General features: G+C 37.8%; 1 protein-coding gene across 6 annotated transcripts in view; it reads left to right on the top strand.

The window, feature by feature from the left end:
- CMC2 (C-X9-C motif containing 2) overlaps nucleotides 1-24,301 on the top strand; it is a 47,975-nt gene extending 23,674 nt beyond the window's left edge. For 3 of the 6 annotated variants that reach the window (XM_073308015.2, XM_073308017.2, XM_073308018.2), the window contains 4 exons: nucleotides 372-438; nucleotides 2,640-2,710; nucleotides 15,942-16,013; nucleotides 24,069-24,301. In XM_073308015.2, the coding sequence (XP_073164116.1) occupies nucleotides 402-438; nucleotides 2,640-2,710; nucleotides 15,942-16,013; nucleotides 24,069-24,155 (267 nt within the window). In that variant the 5' untranslated portion in view covers nucleotides 372-401 and the 3' untranslated portion in view covers nucleotides 24,156-24,301. Of the gene's footprint in view, nucleotides 1-371; nucleotides 439-2,573; nucleotides 2,711-15,941; nucleotides 16,014-24,068 lie in introns of all 6 variants that reach the window. The other 3 variants (XM_073308021.2, XM_078848128.1, XM_073308019.1) reach the window with 1 other exon arrangement.
- Nucleotides 24,302-25,093: the final 792 nt, after the last annotated feature.

The following is a 25,093-nucleotide window of genomic DNA, read 5'->3' as shown; positions in this document are numbered from 1 at the left end:
AATTGATAATGAGGCTTAGGGTATGTCTACACTGCGAAGTTGTCGACAAAACTTTTGTCTTTCACGGGTACTTAAAAAAGCCCCCCCTCCCCCCCCCGAAAGACAAAAGTTTTGCTGATGCAAGTGGCAGTGTGAATGCAGCTTTTTCAGCAGGAGCGCTCTCCTACTGACAAAGCTAACGCTGCTTGCCGGGCTGGTAGTATTTTGTCGGGAAAAGTGCCGACAAAGAGCGTTTACACATGCTGATTTTTAGCGACAAGGCTATGTCGACACAGCCTTGTTGCTAAAAGCTGCGTGATGTAGACAAGCCCTTAGTTACCACTTTAATGACACCTGCTACCTGCTAATTCACTATATGTTTCTATTTTTAGTTTCCTTGTTGTTTTGGGGATTTGTCAAAGATGAACTCAGACGATTACATGTCTTGGAGTGGAGCTAGTATCCTTTCATGTAACCTCTCTAGAAGTCTTATCCTTTTTCCTATTATACACATTTATGTAGCAAATATGATCGTGATATTTACTACTTGGTGCAAACTTTAGCCTCTAAAAATTGAGGCTTTTTGATGTAAGTGATGTTTGTCAAGCACTTTGAAGAAAAAAAGCACTGTTAAGTGCCAAGTTATAAACATAACTTGTAGTAAAATGTAATATATTAACTCTCTTTGTAATTTTAGTAACTAATACAGAAGACACTTTTAGCTAAAAAGATTTGATAAATATTTTAGAGCAACCCTTTTATTAGGACAGGTCTACACTTAAAACGCTGGGCTACTGTAGCGCTTTAGAGAAGACCCTGCTACGCTGACAGGAGAGCTTCTCCCATTGGCATAGTTAATGCACCTCTGTGAGAGGCAGTAGCTGTGTCAACGGGAATGGTTAGAGCTGAAAATCTTACAAATATAACTTGTGTTAATCATTTTGCTATTTAGTTTTCACTCTAACTCTAGACAAAAAAGCTTATTGTTACTTTTTTTATTTTTGTTAGCATGACACTGTTCATTTGGATTGCAAGCAGTTTGGGGTAATATCTAAAATCCTTCCCAAAACTGTTCATTAAATTAAAATTAATCACTGAGCATTTGTTTTAATATTAGATTTTGTTACAGCACTTTAAACAAAACCTAAAGTGGCCTTAATCAGATTTCTTTAACTATTTTATAATTAACAAGAAATTTTAAATTGTATACACAGTATTTTATTTTTAGGATGTGATTTTTTTTTTTCTTAATCACCAAGTACTGCAGTTGCTAAACAAAATTAGAATGTGTCTGTGTCCACCAAAGGATAAAGCTCATTTCTATTTTGATATGCTGGCACGCTTCGGGATGTGTGTGGTTTTGCTCACTAATCTTTCTTCAGATACTTCTAAATCTTTGACTAAAATAGATAAGTCTATCTGTGAAATGATTAAAAGGTGCTGTGTTGATACCACCATAACTGGCTTTTTCTCTTTCCTCGCATTGTATTCTCTACCTCTTCTTCGGTTTCTTTGTCTTTTCTTCTCCCATTTATGTGCCCTCCCCCCGAATCTTGCTGTGTGCCCTTCTCTAGTATTATGCAGTGATTTTCCCCCCCGCATCTCAACATATCCTACCACTCTCTTCCTCTAAGATCTCTAAAGGGATAGTATTTTTACTTGGTTAACATCCGGTGATTTCATTGGAGTTGAAGGTGCTCAGCACAATGTAGGACTGGACCCAGTGTAATCGAAACAGAATTATGGACTTCTCTGCAGGATCAAGACAAAGATGATGTTGCTTTCTGAAGGACGCTATTATCTGAAATACCATATGCACTGCAAAACTTGCAGATACAATAGTTATTAAGGATGACTGTTCAGCCTTAATTTTTCTGCGTTTGTGGGTTTGTTAACCCCTTGGGATACATTTTAAAAGTATTGCATAAGGCTTAATTTTCTGATTCCTGTTAAAGCAGTGGGTGTTTCATAACCAAAATTCTGAGTGAAGTACAGGGACATGCTTCCAAAATTTGACCCTTTTCTCTACCACCGTCTCCAGTCAGTCAAGATCAGTTAATTCAATTTTGCATTTTAACTCAGATACCTAGGGACAAGTAAAAAAGCCAGTGATTTGAAGTACTACAGAAATACCAGAATACCAGGTGATATGTATACTGCCCTATACCCACATGGGTAGTGGACGTGTAGTGAAAACAGACCATAGTTTTAGTTTTTACCATCTTCTAAAGAAGCTAGAAAATGAAGGAGAAACAGAAAGCAGCAAGGAGAAAGATTCTTTTGTCTTCAACAACTCTCAAATGCTATGAAACACACAGAGGGCCCTGATCCCACAAAGCTCTTAAGTGTGTGCTTAACTTTAATCATGTAGGCAGTCCATAAATGAATAACAGAAAGGCAGAGGCATATGCTGCATTTTCATTTTTAACTACCTACTTTGTTAAATCAAATTATAACCTAAATAAACAAATTAGGCTATCACTATGTTCTGGTTTTGATTAAAATGAATTTATTTCTATTAGAGAATTGCAAGGACTTCCTAAGTGGAGATGTGTTAGACTTTAAGATGAACTTTCATATGTTAATATTTGCAGGTGGCACACTTTTCAAACTGTAGTCCATGAACTGCACAAGCTACCCTTAACTCAAGATGCATCCAGACTTGTCTCCTCACCTGCACAGTGAAGAATGTAACGTAGTTATCAGTCTGCTCAAAGAGTGTCACAAGGAGGTAAGAGTTTTGAAAAGTTAAACAAGTTGTGTGTGGGAATTGGGCGTCAGTATATTGGCGAGAATATTATTTCATCAGAAAGTGACATCTCCCCTTCAGGCAGAACAACCATGAGCTGTTCTTCCTCCCATCTGTCACACATGCACTAAATTTACCGTATTCTGGCCATCCAGAAGGCAAATGGTTCAGTCTGTTTGAAAGTAGGTGCTCTAAGTCTATTGACAGTGATAAGAAAATGCAGAGTGCCTGACTCTGCACAGGTGCCTGACACCCGCTATGTGGAGAGTTGAAAATTTAAACAGTTGCTGGGATTTCAATGAGATCTGCTGTTAGACTTCTATATTTTAATATGGATCAATCAGCACCATCTAAATATATAATCAAACACATTTCTGTGAAGTGGCTCAGAGATCCTTCATTTTTTCAAGCAAGTAGAAACTTGAGATCACCCACTTGGAAAAAAAACTTTACATTTTCATTGGCTGTGCAGTAAATCTTAATGTAGAAGGATCATCCTCTATATTCAAAAACTAAATAATGTATCTGCTGTATGCTATATCATTGCTAAATTATTTTCTAAATCAGTGTTGTATGCAGAAATATTTCTATATCAAGACACAAAAAGTCCATTTAATTTCAATTGTTTTCACTGAGACAAAGAATAAATTTAAATATTGAATCTTAATGAGCAAAACAGTGGCTTGCCCTATTACACATAGAATGAAATATCTTCATCTCAGGTTGTTCAAACATCACATTTGAATCTTTGCATGGAATCTGTTGCTTTAGAATTTATTGAAACTACTAAATGCATTCATCTCCTTTCCTCTAATGTTTCTACTAGAGTTTTTAAATAGCTTCAGAAATAAAAATGTTACATTCAAAACTGCATAAACTTGAAATGGACTAGTAACATAGAAGGTATTGGGATCAAATTTAAGGCTGATCAGAACCTTAGCCTACTCTGAAAGAACACTGAAGGGAAATGGTGAAATTGACTAAGCAATTAATCAAATATGGAAAGCTAACTAGTTTTAGTTGTAGTTCCTAGATGTTACTTATATTTCTCGTACATGCAAAATATTTGGAGAAATCTGATTTTCAATTTGATCATTTAACCAGTTTTTTAAAATGGCTGTGATGTATAAATCGCAACAAAATATCTTAAGTATGGACTTAGTTTTAAGTGTTTTTTACTAGCAGTGTGGGAGAACATGACATGTTCTGCCGGACAAAAATTAATATATTTGCATCATGTCAGCACTTGCTTTAAGATGTGAAGAGGCATAATAGGCACTCCCATTTAAGAACTGATAAATATCCATTCGTATTTAAATAGTCAAGGGCCACTTCTGCAAAGTGGTGTCAGTAGAACTGTAATTGAGAATGAAAGGTCTGAGCATTTATGTGACAATCCTATTGGGTCTTGAAGTCCTTCAATATGAAATATTAGTGGAATAGTTTTAATTCATGATAGATTGGCAATACATGAGTGTGGGACTCTTCCGCTGACATTCTTTTGGCTTCATATGTCTGTCAGATGCCGTAAATTATGTGAAATCATTACAATAGTACTGAAAGTTAAAATATACAAAGAACTTCTGGTTCCTCTATTTCAGCTGTGCATACCCTGTATAATTTGTGGTTACTTTAAAAACTCTGCTCATTTAATTTCATTCTCATGTTTCAAAATAGTAAGACACTAGTTCACAATAAAAGGCGCCAGTACTTCAAACTTTTAATTTATAAATACATATTTTAATTAAACCTAATAAAAAAGTGTGATCTCCTCCTGAAAATGAGTTAGAGCTAGGAAAGCTGGTGAGATCTGGACCCATCCATATGTGAATTTCTTCCTTCCTTGCTGTCAGAGGTTAAGTGAGGGGACAACAGCTACTCCAGGCAGGCTGTTTGGCCTTGTCTGTAGTAATAATACATACTGTCCAATGCAAACAATGTTGTTATAGTGTACTTTGGGATATAATGTATGTAGGGATTTTTTTTATAAGTTTGTGCAATCATTCTCCTGTTTGGTGGTGTATCTTGGTTTATTTGTAAATAAATCACACAAAGATTAAGCAAAATGGACAGGAATATTTTTCAGATTAATACATTGTACATTATTTGAACAGGTTGTAATTGCACCAAAATGAGGACAGATAAGACTGTAATATCGCTCCACTATGAAAATAAACTAAGGAATGGCCTCCTTTGTGATGACACAGAGGTCTGACTCAAGTTTTTTGGGCCAGATTCTGATTAATAGCCTTATTCAGGGTATTTTACTCCACAAATAGCTGCTTTGCGTTCAATGGGACTGCTCATATCATAAAGGTATTACTCACCATGAATAAGAGATCAGAATCTTATCCTTTGGATGTAGGTTGATGGACTGTAGAGCCTCTGTAAATAATGTTGTGGCAACAATACATTCTTAAACTACAAAAATTGGTAACTTATCCTTTTTTGGATTATTGCTTCAATCTGCCTTTTAAAATAGAGATAATCTGAAATTTACATGTGCTGAAAACTTTCTATTGGTGCCTAAATGTGCACTCAACCAAACAATGAGTGGGGATTGTGTAGTAAACTCTTTGACACTGTCATAGCTCTAACTCTGTCCTCATGGGAACTTGAACAATTCTGTGGGCAGTATCATCCCAAACTACTTATTAAGTAGTGTGACCCACACCTTCCCTAATTTAGCTCACTAAACACAAGAGATTAGTTTTCATTCACAATCTAGATAGTCAGCCCAATTTCTCTAGCAGCCCTTTAGAGGATAACTTCCAGTACTAAAGGGCACACTTCATTAATTTCCATACAAGTTTTGCCTTTATACTGTATGTAGGAACAGATAATTACTGTTAAAGACAGCCGTTTTCCCCAACTTCATTTAATTTGTGTCACTGCTCATCAATTTAAAGTCCTAGTCCACTGGAATTTGTTACTCAAGTTCTCACTTAATACTATTTGACCACAGTATGCTCTGTTTAAATCTTCTGTTCTTGTGCTCTCTCTAAATTCTTGAATTATTATGAGGGAGCCTTGCCTAGAATAGCTGCAAATTCTTAAATTGGAATGGAGTGTCCAGGGTATATTCTCTGTATTTTCTCCAAATTCTGCAGCCTCATTTGTCTGTGCAGTCTAAATGATCTAGGTAGTCTGAGGTGTTGCATGGGCATACAGTTTTCCTCAGCCAAGTTAAATAAAAGCAAGCAGGATTCTAACCAGGTACCTAATAACTAAAACCATGTTAGGAAGTTCCTCTCCATATCAACTGCAGCAATATCAAAGGAGTTTTGCCAATAAAATGATAGCTGCTCACGTTTAATGGGACAGTAGAAGTAAAACCAAAACACATTTTTATTTAGACACTGCAGAATCCTAATGTGTGGATTTTGTAATCACCTTAAAAAAATACTGTAAATAGCATTGCCGGTGAAATGGGTGACAGAGAAGAAAATTAGTTCCCTTTGGTTTGTTCTGCCTAGTGGTGTGTAAACTGATTTGGCGAATAAACTTTGACCAGAGAAGCCTGTTTTATTCCTTTCATTGTTGGAATTATTGTTACTCTGCTTTCCTCTTATAATTTTATGTTGTATAGGTTGGCACAATATGTCTAATAAAACTGTCTATTAGCTTTAGAAAGGACTTGATTTGAATATGCTCTTCTACTTGAACTCCTTGGCAACAGTGAGTTGCCCGGGTTCATTGCCTATTTAAGGTGCTAAAGGATTAAGAGTAGTGGTAATAAATTGATGCAAAGGATTATATTTTTTTCAGAATGTGTTCTTGGTTTGACTGAAAGACAATTTCTCCTTGGGTGAAGAAGGACTTAATTGGTTCTTTCAGCTTTGTGCATAACTATGAAAAGAGAGGTGTTTGCACACTCTTGAGTTTCTGCTATGAAGAGAAAATGTCTATCACAGACAGTTCAGTCATAAGGAAATGATGTTTTTATCTAAACTTTAAAAGAATTTATTGAAATATCTTACTTTGGAATTTCATATTTCACTGACTTCACCCTCAGTGTCTGAGTCACTGAAAACTCTGGCCATTACTTAACTAAATTGCCATGAGCGTAAGCTTCTATGTAGCTGAATTCAATACTCTTAAAAGTGATAACTTGAATTGGGCAGTGTGGTTAAACATCTGCACAGAACTCAGTTTAATGTATTTCATTGCTGACCTGAAGCATGTCTACTGTACGAAGTTCATATTTGTTGGATAGAAGCTGTCAAGCATGCTATTTGCGCAATGTTACCTTAGACACTTTTGAAAGATAAACTATTGTTGTGCCAAGTGAGAGCTTTAAAAAGGCCTGTATTTCTTGCAACTGTCAGCTATAGAACATAGGGTTTTACAAGCACTTCACTATTATGAGAGTGACACCCGTCCTGGAAAAACTGAATTTCCATAAGTTGACCCATAAAAAAGATGGCGTTTTACTCTCATCGCAGACTCCATGTTAACTAGATTTAAAGCAGTAAAATTTCTTTTCAAGCTGGAACTTAATTTCACTTACACAATGTCCATTGGTGTGCTTCAGCTTCAAGGAGTTTAAATATAATAGGTCTCACTAAACTTGAAAATCCACTTATTTTATATATATAGTGGATCCCAAAACATCTCAACAAAGTATACTTTAAAACGTAAGGAAAATCTCAGAATTCAAGAAGTTGTCATGAATGTAATCAGTCTCTAGAGCGAATACAAGACTCCATGGTATATGAAAGAAGATACGTAAAGGTTTGATTGAGAGCCATCTCAGCTTATCATGACAATGCATTTCTTTTGAATGTATCTTGAAGTTTGATAAATAATTGTAAGAGAGACCAAGACCAAAGTTTTAAACTGGTGTAACAGTCAAATTCCATGCAAATCTATGACTAAAGAATATATCCTACTTTTCTATTGCACATCTTCCTCAGCAATATCCATTAATTTGATGGTACATGCTTGGTCTGATAAGCTGTTTAACTCCATAATATGAAGCCAGGATTTCAGATTTCCTCAATCATTCTCTGAATCTATAAAAATAAGTTGACTTCAAAATCTTTATACTTGATGACTAAATCTGATGTCTTCCTAGTTACCTCATCTGTTCTCATCAATTTCATGTCCAGTCTGAGACATTCTAAACTCTCCTCTAACTTTCCATAAAGGGTTGGCTCCACGTGAAATGATATACTTTCAGGGGAGTTTCTTCACATTGTCTTCAGGTCTGTCATCCTGTCACTCTTGCTATTTTTGTAACTTTCCCTTGCTGTTCTGTCTCTCAGCTGGGCTTGCAGATGGCATACTTATAGATCTTAAGATTAGGATTCATTACTGTTTGTCCAAATGAAGTCCCTGGCAGGATGCTGCACCAGAAAAGAAATATCTCAAGTGCACATATACAGCAGGCATAGTCTCACTTCTGAGAGTTGAGGTGTTGCCTCTCTCACACCCTTTGTGCAACTGTTTGATCTCTTTTTGCATTTGCAGCGAGAAGCATGTCACTTCCTTCTGATTACGCTGCAGATGGATAACGAACTTGGCTTTAATTTGGTAGAATACATACACACTTACCTCCAGCTCGCTCTTGCAGCTGTAATGGAACCCTTCCTTTTCTTTGAATAAACAGTTAGTCATTTATGACTACAGCCTTTTCATATTACAGTGAAGCTGAAACTTTACATGTTTAGAAGTTAACAAGATATGTTCTTTGATCAGTCTTATTTGACAAATAAATTTGATTGCTAGTGGAAGAGAGGGGAAAGAATAATTCTGCTTTTTTAGCTTGCTCTCACTCCTAAATTTCCAGAGCATATAGCATACCTATAGTATAAAATAATACTGTGGGAGTACAATAACATCTTTCAAACTGAAGTGAGGTGCACATTACCTGAAAAATATCAGGGGGTAGCCGTGTTAGACTGTATCCACAAAAACAACAAGGAGTCCGGTGGCACCTTAAAGACTAACAGATTTATTTGAGCATAAGCTTTCGTGGGTAAAAGCCCCACTTCTTCAGATGCATGGAGTGAAAATTACAGATGCAGACATAAATATACTGACACATGAAGAGAAGGGAGTTACGTCACAAGTGGAGAGCCAGTGTTGACAGGGCCAATTCAATCAGGATAGATGTAGATCACTCCCAACAATAGATGAGGAGGTGTCAATTCCAGGAGAGGCAAAGCTGCTTCTGTAATGAACCAGTCACTCCCAGTCCCTATTCAAGCCCAAATTAATGGTGTGAAATTTGCAAATGAATTTTCGTTCTGTTGTTTCTCTTTGAAGTCTGTTTCTGAAGTTTTTTTGTTCAAGTATAGCTACTTTCAAATCTCTTATAGAATGTCCAGGAAGATTGAAGTGTTCTCCCACTGGCTTTTGTATGTTACCATTCCTGATGTCCGATTTGTGTCCATTTATTCTTTTACGTAGGCACTGTCTGGTTTGGCCAATGTACATGGCAGAGGGGCATTGCTGACCCATGATAGCGTATATAACATTAGTAGACGTGCAGGTGAATGAGCCTCTGATGGTGTGGCTGATTTGGTTGCGTTCTCTGATGGTGTTGCTAGCGTTGATATGGGGACAGAGTAGGCAACGAGATTTGCTACAGGGATTGGTTCCTGGGTTAGTATATCTATGGTATGGTGTGTAGTTGCTGGTGAGTATTTGCTTCAGGTTGGGGGACTGTCTGTAAGCGAGGACAGGCCTGTCTCCCAAGATCTGGGAGAGTGGGGAATCGTTTTCCAGGATAGGTTGTAGATTGTTGATAATGTGCTGGAGAGGTTTTAGCTGGGGGCTGTAAGTGATGGCCAGTGGTGTTCTGTTATTTTCCTTGTGGGGCCTGTCCTGTAGTAGGTGATTTCTGGGTACCCGTCTTGTTCTGTCAATCTGTTTCCTCATTTCCCCAGGTGGGTATTGTAGTTTTAAGAATGCTTAATAAAGATCTTGGCCCTGTCAACGCTGGTTCTCCACTTGTGAGGTAACTCCCTTCTCTTCATGTGTCAGTATATTTGTCTGCATCTGTAATTTTCACTCCATGTATCTGAAGAAGTGGGATTTTTACCCACAAAAGCTTATGCTCAAATAAATCTGTTAGTCTTTAAGGTGCCACCGGACTCCTTGTTATTACCTGAAAAGGTTCACTTGTGAAACAAGAATAATTCAGGTAAGCAGTCTTAAAAAGAAATTGTGAAGTTTCATATGAAACATTTTTCTTATCCTGACTTCATGTTACTCATTTCCCCCCCTTTTTATTTGCAATATCCGGAAGCAGAGTACAATTTCCTATCAATGTCTTGCTCTCCATTAATAATTCATACTAGATCTATGGAAACATGTACTAAGGGAGATGAATCTGAAAAAGCATGAAGTTTGTTGTGGAGAGAACATGTCCAGACATCTTGTGGCATGCAGTTTCTTCTTCACTGGTTTAACTTTATCTGGTCATTTTTTCATTGTGCTCCCCCATAGAGGACTGATAATAGTCATCCTCTAATCTTTTTTTGGCTTTATTTATTTTTCCCATTGAAATAATATTTTTTGCTAAAATGGCTTTCTTTCTGTCTTTCTGTCTTTCTTTCTTAATGTTTCCCCCCAGATTACTCTGCCTTTGTCTAGATAGGCACTAGATTCAGCTACTGCAGCCTTCACATACTGCTGTCACACTTTGTGTTCTGCCAGTGTTGCCAGCTTTGGGGCCCATTTTGTCCTCTTCTCTCACACAGCTGTCTCCATACTTTCTTGCTGCTCTTCTACACACGTTTTTACTCCTGTTAGAATTCTGCGCCTCTGTAGAATGCAGAATGTTGCAGAATTCCCTGTTTTTCCTGCAGAATTTCTGGCCACCACTAGGGGCTGCAGGACTCTGTAGAATGCAGCTTGCAGTGAGTGGAGCACCCAGCATGGCAGGGCTGAGGGCTGTATGCTCTTTGGTCCTCATTCTCCGGGGATGGGAGAGGGCTTGGGAGACCCAACCAGCACTGGCAAAGGGTGAGGAAGGGCAAGGCTGCACCACACCATGTCCCCTGGAGAGATCCTAAAGGCTCTGTGAGTGCTGGTGCCTGGGCTGGGGGCTGCCCCATGGCTGGGATCTGTGGGGAGGGGAGGCTGGTGTCTGGGGACTGTCCCACAGCTGGGCTCTGTGGGGAAGGGGAAAAGGGTTGGTTTCTGCGCCAGAGGGTGCCCTGTGGCTCGGCTCTAGGGGAAGGGGGTGTGGGTGACTGGGCCAGGGGGTGCCCTGCAACTGGGGTCTTGGGGGATGGGAATGCAGGTGTCTGGGCTCTGGGGACCCCACACTGCCCTCTGCAGTACCCCACAACTGGAACTGAGTTGTTGTAGGGGTTTCTTTAACTCTCTACTCCTGGGAGAATCTTTTTTGCTGTTGTCTGTATTGTTGACATACTTGTTGACAGGTATTTTGAAATAAATTACCAAAATAATTGAAACTGGGTGATTATATTGTGTTGTTTTGACAAAATATGTAGAATTTTGCACAATTTAAATTTTTTTGGCGTAGAATTCCCCCAGGAGTAACAAATAGAATGAACTTCACAAGCCGGTCCATAAGGCTGTTACCATTTTTCCTCCAAAATTCCTCGTGAAGACTCAGTCCTTGTATGATGCCTACAAGAAATAAAATAAGTCCCATATCTTAGTTATATGTTTAAAAATAGCTTTGTTATTCCTTCATGCTATACACTAGCCTTCACTGAGTAAGCACATAATCTTATTGATGTTACCCCTGTTCTTCTTTCTATGCCTTGTAACTCCCCTTGTTGCATTGTGTCTGAAATTAGTAAGCTTCCTCCAGGCAGGGATCATGCAATCTTTATCTGTGTTGTGAGGCACATAGCACACACTTGCATGCTATAATTAAATAAGGCTGAGATATATGCTGCAACTGCTACATTCTGAGATTACCTTTAATACGGTAACTCCTCGCTTAACGTTGTAGTTATGTTCCTGAAAAATGGTACTTTAAGCGAAACGATGTTAAGCAAATCCAGTTTCCCCATAAGAATGAATGTAAATGAGGGGGTTAGGTTCCAGGGAAATTTTTTTTTACCAGACAAAAGACACACACACAGTATAAGTTTTAAGCAAACCATTTAATACTGTACACAGCAATGATCGTGAAGCTTGGTTGAGGTGATGGAGTCAGAGGGTGGGATATTTCCCAGGGAATGCTTTACTGCTAAATGATGAACTAGCATTCAGCTGAGCCTTCAAGGGTTAACACGTTGTTAGTTAGCCTCACACTCTACAAGGCAGCAGGAATGGAGGGAGGGGAGACAGCATGGCAGAGAGAGACAGAGATACACGCAATGTGTGAGAGACGCGCATTGCCCCTTTAAGTATGCTGACACCTAAGTACACTGCCTTTTTAAGTAGATCAGCAAGTTGAGACAGCAGCTGCTGTCAGCAAGCTCCCTCCCTCCTGAGCCCTGTCATGTTTCTCCCGCCCCCTTCCGCCCCAGCTCTGTCGAGATGAGGTACAGGAGTGGGGTGGGGACAGCCTGACATCAGCACTCCTCTTCCCCCAACCCCTTGCACAGCAAACAGGAGGCTCCCAGGAGCAGCTCCAAGGCAGAGGGCAGGAGCAGCACACAGCAGTGCGGGGGTGGGACAGCTGAACTGCCTGGCAATTGATAGCCTGCTGGGAAGCTGCTGCACAGGGAACTTAGGAGAGTGGGGAGCTGATGGGGGGCTGCCGGTCCACCCTGGTTCCAAGCCCCCACCAGCTAGCTCTAATGGGCTGCTCTTTCTGCAAGCAGTGGACAAAGCAGGCGGCTGCCAAACAACGTTATAAGGGAGCATTGCGCAACTTTAAATGAGCATGTTCTCTAATAGATCAGCCACGAAACAATGTTAACCAGGATGACTTTAAGTGAGGATGTACTGTATTAATGTGTTTCAATCAAAAGTATGTACAGACATACAAAAATATGAATCTGTACTGAAGTTTTGTAATATGTTTTGTACCATGTCAAAAAATCTACAGTGGTTAATAGTTGAACAGTATTTGTTTTTTGTTTTTTTCAAAGCCTTTTTTTGTTTCACACTTAAAATGTGCTAACTGCAAAATAGATGCTTGGATTTCTAAATGGGCACGTATGGTTGTACAGAAGTTGTAAAACATTTGGGCTGAAACTTTGACAATCAGTGTGTCTGCATGGAAATATTTCTGTGCTACTTCACTAGAAATAATTTAGCTCTTTCCCATACTGGAAAAAATGGTTGCTAACACTAAAAGACTAGCCAGAGGAGTGTAATATTTACTTTAAAAAATGAATTTTGAATTCTTCTAATTCAGGAAGACAAAAGCCTCTGGGAGATAATTGGTGTCCATGTATGTACATATATACAGTAAGCACACGTTTGCACTTGGATGATGCACTGTATCTAAATATAAATGTAAATCTATAACATTTTTGTACTTGTAAAATATTGTCTATTTTTGACATACTGTAAACAACTATTTGGTACTATAATATCGCACTACCATGCTAAAACAAATTTACATCCCTACGAAGGCTTAATTTATGTGCTAAATATTGGCCCTTTTATACTGTGTGATGAGTTGCTTGCTGTTGTGGTATTTTATACTGGTGAGGTAAACTGTAGTGTCCAGTTCTAAACATAAAGGTGTCGAGTTAAGGGTAACAATTGCAGTCATGACCTATGAATTTTCTTACCATTTGTGTGTGGAGGTGTTCACTTGTGATAGTCAGACACAAACAGGATATCATTTTCTCCCCATTCATATTTTACTTAATTTGCAGGGCGGACGGATTCAGGGAGGGTTGGCTATTGGCATGTTCATGTGATTCACAAGAAAGAGAATTCCTTTTGCTAAAGGGATTATGTCATGGATATATGGGGTGGATGGTATTGTAACATAACACACTTATGTGAAATATTTCCAAATTCCTTCCCTCCCGCTAAATAAGGCTCTGTGGAAATGTTATCATTCCAAATTTATTGAATTAATTCTGTCTGTCAACTAAATTTCTTAGTTGGAAACCCTGTGAACCAAATGTTTATATGAAAGGAAGAGACTTTAGGTGACAGTGTGAGTGAACTACTGCATCTTAAATGCTCTGCAGAATATTCATGTTGAATAATAGCTTGCAGCAGTGCACCTTGGGAAGAATGGCGTAAGCCTGGTATGAGAGCTCACATAAAAATCAAAGTGCAAATATAGGGTATATTCTGTTACGAATTAAACAAAGTCTGTACTAGTTAAAAATGAAAACGTTCTTTTTAAACATGATTTGCTTGTAGTAGAGTACAAATTGGGGAGAGTGAGGGCTTATCACATGCAATTGCTGCATGTGGTGTCATCTGATGTCCTCCTATTAAATACACAGGTATAAACTAATTAACTATAGCACTGCTACAGTGAAGTGTCTGTCAGCATCTTCATTACCCCCTCCTATTCCCAGGAGTCTATAACTCTGAAATTTGTAACTCTGGCTGAAATTTAACGCACGCATTAATGGTATCCCACCCCACATATGTATAAATCATATGTTTGCTTATAAATCACAGGAATGCAAATAAAAGTATTTGGTACAATTTAAATGAGAAGCAAGTGTCTGGTTTCTATTTTAAATAGCCTAGAGTCCAACAGTCAAAATTTTTTCTTCATAGAAGCTGATTTTTGTAAAACTAATTACTAACATGATTTATACTAACATTTAACATGGTCTCTATATACCACTCACATACAGGCTAATATATGCATACTAAATATATATGCATACTAAACTTTAGCAGAGATGTATTGGACTTCGCCATACTTTTTCAGTTTCTGTGCTCCTTATAGCACCTCCATATTGAATGGCATGGGTAAGGAAGCTGGGGTAAAAAGGGAGTTACAGGAAAGACCAGTCTTTTTTTTTTTTTTTTTAGAGCCATCCCTGTGTACCAAACCCTCTTTGTACTCTGTTTCCTGCTTCACATTCTATTTTGCTACTGATGTGTTCTGCACACGGTGGACCAAGCAGACTCAGTCCAGCCTATAGCTGCAAGTATTTTTGAATTTGAGTTTTTATAGGTTTTTGCGTAATTTGGATGTCTTATGTAGCATTCTACTGCCAAACCACTTGGTACTGTCATCTTGATTATCATTCTGTGAAAATGGCACTTTTAGGAGTTGTGGGCATATTTTTGGACAATGCTCTTTGGCTGATGTGACATTGCTTCAAAAAGTGTTTTCTTTTAGGTGCCTTACTTTCATGGCAGACACTTGACTTACTTGGGGAAGATAGCTATAGACAGCCAATCGGAACAATGGCCATAGTTTCCCCATTAGTATCTTTGAAATGAGATAAGATTTAAATATATATGAAGCCTCAGAAATTGCCGTGATTTGACTCCTAACCAGAGAGAATGCAGTCTCAAGTCATGGGCTTGATGAAATGGGAAATTAGGGCTGATCTGAACGGTAGGTTGGAGGGGCTTACCTTCTCTTCTCTTTTGGGTTATGGCCACTTCTGTAGTACCAGTCTCCCTCTGTATAGCAGCTGCAGATATTTTGGACAAGCAGCACACTCTTATGTGGTCAGGATGGTATGCAGTTTAATCTGAAACTGTAGTTCTGGATTTACACTTCTTAGAGCTATGAAGGAGAAGCAGTGTACACTGTGCCTTATCCTGGGGATTGAGCACATCCCCTCCGCAATGGTTGCAACCGTCTCTAGTCGGAAGAATCTGTTCCAGAGACTTTTACACACACGAGCAGTTCCACTGAAATTAGCTATACTGTTTGGTGAGTAAAGATTACAGAATTGGCCTTCAAGTTAATAAGTACATGCTTTAAATATGTTGCCAATGAGCCATGCATCTGACTTCAATTTGTATATCTTATTTAAGAGTCTGATCCTGAAATGTGTTGAGTGCCTTCTAACGCATGTTGTACAACTCCCAGTAAAGTAAATAGAAGGGTAAGCACCACCAAAGTTTGGGCCCTAACAGAGTAACAACACTTCCAAAGAAGTAGCTCTGATTTTTAGATAGAGTAAATTCTCTTGAAACTCAGCACACCTTAAAAAAAAAAAAATCAAATCCATTACAAAACGACTTTTCTACAAGAGAGGAAGTGGAAGGAAGAATAGAACACAATATAAGCTACAAATAAATTTCTAAGAAGCTGTAATGCTTTTCAAGCAGAAACTTTGAATTATATAACATGGCAAATTGTGTTTTCTCTCCCATAAATACTTAGCACAACTTTTTGAGATTTTTTGGCCACTGCAATGACCTTGACCGTGAGATGCGGAAATGCTTAAAGAAGGAGGTAAGGTACTAACTTAAAGTGTAACTGAAATACTTAAAGTTTTCAAAGGTTATATTAAAGTGGATAGCAACAGTGCAGTTGTGTCCTTTTTATCTAGTATACAATTTGTTGTGACAAAGGTCTGTGCATGGAAAATAGTATGTGCAAAGTGAGAGACCAGGCTAGGACCCATCTGTGCAAAGATACCAAATCAAAGTCCTCTGCCAGGAGTCTTATTTCTGTAATCAGTAGTAGGCTCCAATCCTGAAAATGGATCCCTGTGGACAGACCTCTGAGCTTGCGCAGACTGCTGCTGAAGCCAACAGAGTGCCATAAGGGCATAGATGTCCACCTTTGTGGATCCAGTTGCAGGATAGTGGCCTAACTTGGATACTTTTTCAGTTAAATGTAGACTCTGATATTATATAAAGCACTGGTTAAAATCACCAGTAAGTAATTTTTTTAAAGTTTAGAATATTATTCATTCTTCCATAAAATTGAATCAGTAATTATCTGTTTGCTATCTTGCTACCCTTACTTTGGGTTAGCAGCACTGTTAAATAGCCTAGAAGTACATTATGTACTTTTTGATTCACAAATAATTATAGGTTTCAGAGTAACAGCCGTGTTAGTCTGTATTCGCAAAAAGAAAAGGAGTACTTGTGGCACCTTAGAGACTAACCAATTTATTTGAGCATGAGCTTTCGTGAGCTACAGCTCACTTCATCGGATGATACTCAAATAAATTGGTTAGTCTCTAAGGTGCCACAAGTACTCCTTTTCTTTTTACAAATAATTATAGTACTTTTTTCCATTCCGTATATCACCCAGAAAGGTCTCTTTCATTAACACTCTTGTTTGGCAGTTGCACTGTTGCTTGCTTTGTAAGTGTTTTTAAGCTTGACAGTACATTGGTCGCTCTTCAGCAGAAATACTAATGCAGCTCTCATGCACACGAAAACAGAAGTCATTGTGACGACATGTTCAAAAGAAATAGTGCCTCTTCCACTCCGATGTTGTTTGTTTTTTTTTTAAACCAAAGGCAGGAGCCTTTTCTAGAGATCCAAAAGTAGGTAGATATGTAATACCTTACCCCTCTCCCCCACGCATCTCTAACAAAATAAAATGCTTCCAAACAGAAACTGATTAACAATTCACAGATTGTTCCTGTTTAAAAAAAAAAAAAAAAATAAAGCCAGTTTCGTTGGGATTTGCTTTTCATAGGATACCTATTTGTGCATTATACAACATGAAACAGTAACGACCAAGTTCTGTCTGTTGAGCACGACTTAACATGAGTTATTAGCTTCAGGGAACTATTCAGTGAGTCGCAGAATTGGGCCTTAAGTGATTCCTATAGGTATAACATTCCTGCTCAGGACTCTGCTCATTACAATACTGTACTGCAGATAAAAGAAAAATGAAAAAGTTTAGTTAATAATCATAGTGGAGCACCAACTCTCTGGTAGTCAGGGTTGAGAAGCTCTTTCTGTTTAAAGGATGAGTCTAAGTGCTCCAAAACCTGCATGGTTACTCAGCTAGCTTTGAAACTTGGCATACCTCATGGAGATGCAGGGTAGGCTTGTGATCCAAATTTGGGGTCATTTTTTTGTTTAGATTAATTTAGTCTTTGTCTGGTTCCCTTGCATCTGCTTATAACATTCATTATTGAAAGCTACTTGACTTACTTTCTATTAACATTTGTTGTTATAAGTTATTGTAACATTTATGAACTTTCATATACTCTTTACACTTGAGCTTACAATTAGGGTAAATTTGTAGGCCCAGGTATCACAACAGGATCCACTCTGATCTTTACACTTGTAATGTTATGCCTGGATGAGAGAACTGGAATATTCAGAATTTGTGTGTGTCAAATGATAGAATGCAGAATTGTGCAAACGCAGAGTTGTATGTGCTAAGTTAGTGGCCATGTTCTGAAAATGTGGCTTTGAAAAGCCAAATGCTGAACAGTTAAATGTAGTTGGGTTAGCATTGCCCTACATTATCAATCTGTGAGAATGCCACTTCATCTACTTGAACTCTAATGGCATGCTTTAGAAAACCTTCTCAAACTATAATACAAACTCAGTGAAATAAAACTGAAAAATAAGAATAGATATTGTCATGGGCCTAGAGTGGGTCACAGCTAAGAATGCCAAACTCAGGACAAGCTGTCAGAAAACAGGACAGACACACCCAAACTGGTGGTATATTCTACAGTTAGATTTTACCAAGCCAGTAACAAAAGTGTATCCCTGGATCACTATATTAGTTTTACCACGGAGTCACATACAGGCTCCTTAGCATTCCAGCCCCTTATCGTCATCCAGACAACCTGGACTGTATGATGTAAGGTTATTAAACCCAAAAAACACCACACATTGGGTTCTTCTAGTCCCAAAAGACCAGTCCCTCACCCCAAGTCACTGGATACTTTAGGATCTCACCAGAAACAGCTGTTAGCCACTCCTTGGTAAACTAACCAAAGATTTCTTTTCTTAATCAGTTGAGTTATTAAAGAGATTAAAGCATAGATATAGAGTTGTTTAAAATCCTTTTCATAAGTCCTTAGGGCTTCCCAAAAATCAATTCCAGGAATCTCTGTCCATATGCTTAGAACTCTCCCTGCCAGAGTTCAAGCAGTCCAGAAATGAATCAAAGATAGCTGGATTGTTCCAATGGTCCAGTATTTGTAGCTGAAAGTAGCTCAGTGAGGGTTACTGCCACAGCATGGGTTTTTCTCTGACGAAGAATAGGTAATGCAGACAGTTTGTGAGTCTCCATTGTTAAACCAAAGACCTTTGGTATGAAGTTAACTACCTACTTCTCATGCATACACAAATAGTTCAGTTATACCGATTTACATTAGGCAATTGCTGGCCATTCATTAAAACATGGACAGATAAGTGAGGACAATACAAGAAATAGTCAATAGTTCCATGCAGTGTATATCCATCTTTGATCTTAAGGCTAATTGAGTATAGGATATAGACAGATGTAAACATTCAAACAACATTTTCCTTGATTTTTTATCAACATTGGTGAATGGGCTTATGTCTCCCAGCCAATTTAACATCCCTTTGATACCCACATACAATTGAATTGGCCGGATTAAAGGTATGTCAAGAGGCATTGCAATGTAGAGGTTACACACAGGTCAACTGAGGTCTATAATTTACCAATTTTCCAGTACAATTCTAATTTTTTCTTCCATTGAAAGAAAAAAGGCTGTGAAGTATCTGCTCTCTTAAATTATGGCTACAGTGATATAATAGTGTAACTGTAGCACCCTGAAAGGGTCAAAGGCTTGCTGGTGTAATCAGTTAGCAATTTCAAAATATCTTATTTGAAATGACTATTGTGAATATACATGGGGGGAAAAAAACAAAAAAAAAGCCAATTTGTGAATGAGTATGTACTTTAGAACCAGCAGAATCTAAGTACTATACCAGAGAATAGTATTTTTTTTCTTGTCTTATCAACATGAATCATAAGCATATAGTAACAGGAACAATGTACTTTAAGAACAAAGCTTCTCTTCTCAAGCAAAAATACAACTAACATAAAATGATGGGAAGCTCAATATAAACAATATGCTATAAAGATGTATGTACTTGAGGTGAGGGAATAGTATTTGCCATAGTTTTCTTTAGTATTGGAGAGGGGTTGGAGTTTTGTTGATTTCAAATGAGGTCCGGGTCCATGATTTCCTCGGTGGTAGCCAGGTGTAAAAAGCAATGTTCTGTCATAAAGTAGGCCCATTTTTCTATTTTCAAAATCATTCAAATTAACTCAAACATTGTTGGCTTTTTAAAATGTAACTCTTCTGGTACTAGTCTTAGTTCATTTAGGAAGCTGTTTTAGTCCCTTGACGTTTGTGAGTGGAATATACTTCTTACACAAGGAGAAATCATGTATGAAGTGATTTGAAACTGTTCAAATATCACTTGCATGTAATATTATCTAAGTCAGTGTGATGTTTTGTGTTGTTATAAATGCACTTCACTTTAATCAAAATCTTATTTTGGGGCAAACCAAAATGCTTTTGTTGTTGAGACGTATTGCTGCAGTACTAGTTGTGGAGGCAAATTCTGGGAGGATCCTTCTTCCTAAGGACTGCATCCAAAGAAAATTATATATTTTTTTATTGGCCCTTGATACCCAGTGTGTGTTTATATTGGAAGAGAAATTTGTTTAAATATCACACTTGTGCTTTCCTTTAGGTGAAAAGTAGCTGTTGCCTATGATACGAAATCCATAGCAAATATGTCATCAATGTCTTTTTTTTAAAGATATCCGATTTAATATTGGGAAGAGAACTAATGTGTCATGCCACGCAGGAGCTATGAGGTGTACAGAGTTCCTTAGATAGGGCCTTTAGACGAGATCTTTGCGCATAGTTTATTTTCACTAACAAAAATATTCAGTAACTGCAGACTTGAATAACTTGTATAGTGGCTTTTAGCTGCACTGATTTTCACTGTTGTCTGAGGGCTTGTCTACATTTAAAACACTACAGCGGCATAGCTGTGGTGTTGTAGCACATCAATGCAGACACTTCCTATGCCAACGGGAAGGATTCTCCCGTCGGCGTAGGACATCCACCTCCCCAAGAGCAGTAGCTAGGTCAATTGGAAGAATTCCTCTAGTGACCTAGTGCTGTCTACACAGGGACTTAGGTCAGCTTAACTACATAGCTCGGGAAGGTGCGGATTATTCACAGCCCTGACCAATGTTGCTAGAATGACCTAATTGTCTAGTGTAGACCAGGGCTGAGTTTAAGAAATATAAAAAACATTTTACTATAAGCACTTTCTAATTAGGTATTGGTAGTCAGTAACCCTCTGTGGATATGCTTTTAAAATGTATAACACAAAACTGGCAATACTTAGACTTACAGCTGTATGGAAATTCCTGTAGCAGAAAACAATTTGTTACTCTTTGAAAGTTAGAAAAGCTTTGCAGATACAGGCAATTGCTTAACAGAGACTGCATTTTTCAAAATTTAACATGAAAATAAAAATTGTTTTCTACAATTGGGCCCAAACTGTGATGGAAAAGACCTAAGTCAAGTTGTCCAGACTCCTATTAATGCTGAAGACTGTCCCCAAAAGTATATTTGTCAGTACATTGTCTAATCTAGTATGAAATCCCTCAAGTGAAAGTGTTTTCATCACTTCTTTGGCAGACTATTGCACAGTTGAGTCTTTCTCTATTGAGACCTTTGAGTACCTGTTAAGAAAGTGTGGGCTGAATAAGGGAAAGTTTCCTTTGTTCACTTTCTTTCTACTATGCTCCTTTAGTCATCCTAATTAATTTCCCCCTTTTTGGTGTTCATACTTTTCAGATATTCAGAGAACTATCACTTTTACTTGGTTTTGTAATTGTGCTAAATGATGCTGTTTTGATTTATGAAGAAATTATATCTAATGCCTTGCCACTCCTGTCCCAACCCCCCAATCTTTTGATGATGATGTTCTTTCCTGAAATGTATCAAATCTTTGTGCGCTGGGGTATCCAGAAATGTACACAGTGTTCTAGGTGTGGTCTTACTTGTGCCATATCATCAGACATGTCTGGGATTTATTTAAATGTGAATGAATGTTCTGGAATAAAATGAAATTTGAACTACGTGTAGGCTACAAGTTCCTACCTGAGCTTACTGAGCTCTTGCCAGTTCTGATGTTAGTTACCAAGACTATCTGTTGTGGTCATCCAAGACACTGAAGATGACCAAATCTCTTGTGCATTTGTTCCAGACTTCATGAACTTCATGGGGTTATTCCAATTTGATTTTTTGGAACGGGACATTGTCAGGCATCTGGTCATGATCATTGGATCCTTTAAGCTGAAAACCAGGCTTTAGATGTCATTATGGGGAGGTTCTGTTAATATAGCGTGTTCTAGCAGGCTGGCTCCTGTTAATGTCCAAAATGCTGTGAGGGAATGTGTTGCACAGCCATTGGGCTGCTAAAGGAACATTATAACTAGGCTAGGTGGAATTAGATTGTTTTTAATAATTTTGGAAGATCATAACAATGTTTATTTTTAAGCATTTTTTTCTATTCGACTTAAACTTTCAGTTGCAGGAAATTGAGGTGGGGTCAGACAATAATTATTTAATGACAATATAGTTTGAGATTCAAAAAGTTAAAGCTTTATAACAAAACACAAATTGTCATAATCACATGTCCAGATATAAAAAGTAAATATTTTAAAATCAGACTAAGTGCTCCAACAGTATTTTTGTTACTTTGCCTATCTCTAAATTTCAGTTATCAGTGAAAATAATTTTTTTCATCAACCTGTTTGTGTGGTGAAATGGATGTTTCCCAACAGTTACCAATAAAAATCTAATCTTTCCAAGCCTAATTTATAACCATCATCTGTCTGACAAAATATACCAGTAGGAGCATAAAGCTCTCTTATCTTTTTGGTTTAGAAATGCAGATATGCGTGGATCACAGATACTTACGTTACAAAGAGGACAACTTCATGTAAATGCAGAAAGTAGAGGAGCCATCCTGGACATCTTAGCATTAGGGAGGAATTTTCTAGAGCAGTGCCATGGCATGGTGCTTACATTCTACACAGGTGCACCTCTTTACGTATCTTCATGATCCAAAGATAGCTATATTTCTCATCCATGAGTTGGCTTGGTAGATAAGTTTTCCCCATAAGCAAGTATGCTGTACTCTTACTAGAATTGTTATTCAGTTTTTGTACTCATTTCAGACCGAAAAAATGCTCTTTTTTATGAAACAGACCCTTTGTTAATTTTAAAGAAAATGAGTCAATAAAAACATGAAATAATGAAAATAATTTTGTCAATGCAAACATAATTTGTAGGGCTGTCGATTAATCACAGTTAACTCACACAATTACTAAAAAAAATTAATCGCGATTAAAAATAATCAGTTAATCACAGTTTTAATTGCTCTATTAAACAATAGAATACCAATTGAAATTTATTAAATATTTTGGATGTTTTTCTACATTTTCATTTATATTGTATTCTGTGTTGTAATTGAAATAAAAATGTATTTTTTATTACAGATATTTGCACTGTAAACTGATAAAAGCAATAGTATTTTATAGCAGCACATGGTGTTCATTTTAAGAACACTCCCTGCAGATTTGACAAAACACAAAGAAGGTACCAATGTGAGATTTCTAAAGATAGCTACAGAACTCGACTCAAGGTTTAAGAATCTGAAGTGCCTTCCAAAATCTGAGAGGGATGAGGTGTGGAGCATGCTTTCAGAAGTTTTAGAAGAGCAACACTCCGATGTGGAAAGTACAGATCCCAAACCACCAAAAAAGAAAATCAACCTTCTGCTGGTGGCATCTGACTCAGATAATGAAATGAACATGCGTCGGTCCACACTGCTTTGGATTGTTATCGAGCAGAACCCATCATCAGCATGGACGCATGTCTCCTGGAATGGTGGTTGAAGCATGAAGGGACATACAAATCTTTACCGCATCTGGCATGTAAATATCTTGCGACGCTGGCTGTAACAGTGCCATGCGAATGCCTGTTCTCTCTTTCAGGTGACATTGTAAACAAGAAGCGGGCAGCGTTATCTGCTGCAACTTGTTTGCGCAAACAAGAAGTTGGACTGAGTGGACTTGCAGGATCTAAAATTTTACATTGTTTTATTTTTGAATGCGGTTTTTAGTACATAATTCTACATTTGTTCAACTTTCATGATATAGAGATTGCACTACAGTACTTGTATTAGGTGAATTGAAAAATACTATTTTTTTACAGTGCAAATACTTGTAATCAAGAATAAATACAAAGTGAGCACTGTACACTTTGTATTCTGTGTTGTAATTGAAATCAATATATTTGAAAATGTAGAAAACATCCAAAAATATTTAAATAAATGGTATTCTGTTGTTGTTTAACTGTGCAATTAATCGCTCAATTAATTTTTTTAATAACTTGACAGCCCTAATAATTTGTCAAGCAAAAACATTTGTTTTCTTGCAAGTGATAAACTTGTACTGCATTTTAAATTCAGTGACATCATTTATTTATTATTAATTTATTTCCTTGTTTTCCAGTACCAAGAAAACCGAGCCAAGAGCAGGGCACATGCTGAAGAGATGCGGCAGAGGCTCACTAATGCTTCAAAACACTCTGAGAGCTGACCAATGTTGCAGCTGGATAGCTATACATCATATGGACATTTGGCTGAAAGCTGAAGGAACATATCTTGTTTTGGCTTCTATGCACTTGGATATAAAAAGCTATTTACTCAACTGCTAATGTTTGTAATAAAAATTGCTGAAGTTTACACTTATTGCTGACAAGATACTTTAATTGTTTGGCGAGAGATTTAGTGGAATATAACTGATATTTCTAGGGTTGCCATAGTGCAAACAATACTTATAGTTGAGAGGAAAACAGGGTTAAATAAAAAAATAAGCATGTTCTGTTGTTGGACTCCTAATACAAGACAAGTTATAAGCTGGGACCTTTAAGTAAAATAAACTGGACAAAAAATCTTAACCTGAGGTTTCATCATCTTTTTAATGTTATTCATGTGTACAGTGTATGTCTCAAGTGTTTTTTCTCTACCTTTTAAAAAACAAGTCAGCTTGAGAAAGTCAGGAGAAAAAACTATTTGTTTTATTCTTTAATCAAAACTAATCCAGTGTTGTGAACTGTGTCTGGGTAACTCCATTTTGGGTAGCAAACTGTTGTATATTGGTCCCCTTAGAGGGACAATGGACCTAATATATCTGGACTGCCCAGGAGAGGGCTAGACAGCGCAGAATGCACGTTTTGGGGGGAAATCTGGGACTGGAATGTGTTGGGGTCACCCTGCAAGTGGTGACTAAGCCTGAGGAAAACCACAGTGTGACCGATGTGTGGCTGGCAGGCTGCAGCTATACACAGACCCTCAGGATGTGACCTGCATGCTGGTAGGCTGTTTGTGGAGGATAAAGGTTACATACCAATCCTTGGGTCCTGCCGTATGGGGCCCTAGAAGCCTTGGCCCATGTGTAAATAAAATTTATAAATCCTACAAATGCTTTTGGTTTAATTTCTTACAGTCTAAGTGTGCCTGAAATCCATGTCCTCT

The sequence above is a fragment of the Lepidochelys kempii genome, chromosome 12 (assembly GCF_965140285.1).
Source record: "Lepidochelys kempii isolate rLepKem1 chromosome 12, rLepKem1.hap1, whole genome shotgun sequence".
Lineage (NCBI taxonomy): Eukaryota > Metazoa > Chordata > Testudines > Cheloniidae > Lepidochelys > Lepidochelys kempii.
The sequence above is the reverse complement of the archived record's forward strand: the minus strand, read 5'-3'. Positions and strand labels throughout refer to the sequence as shown.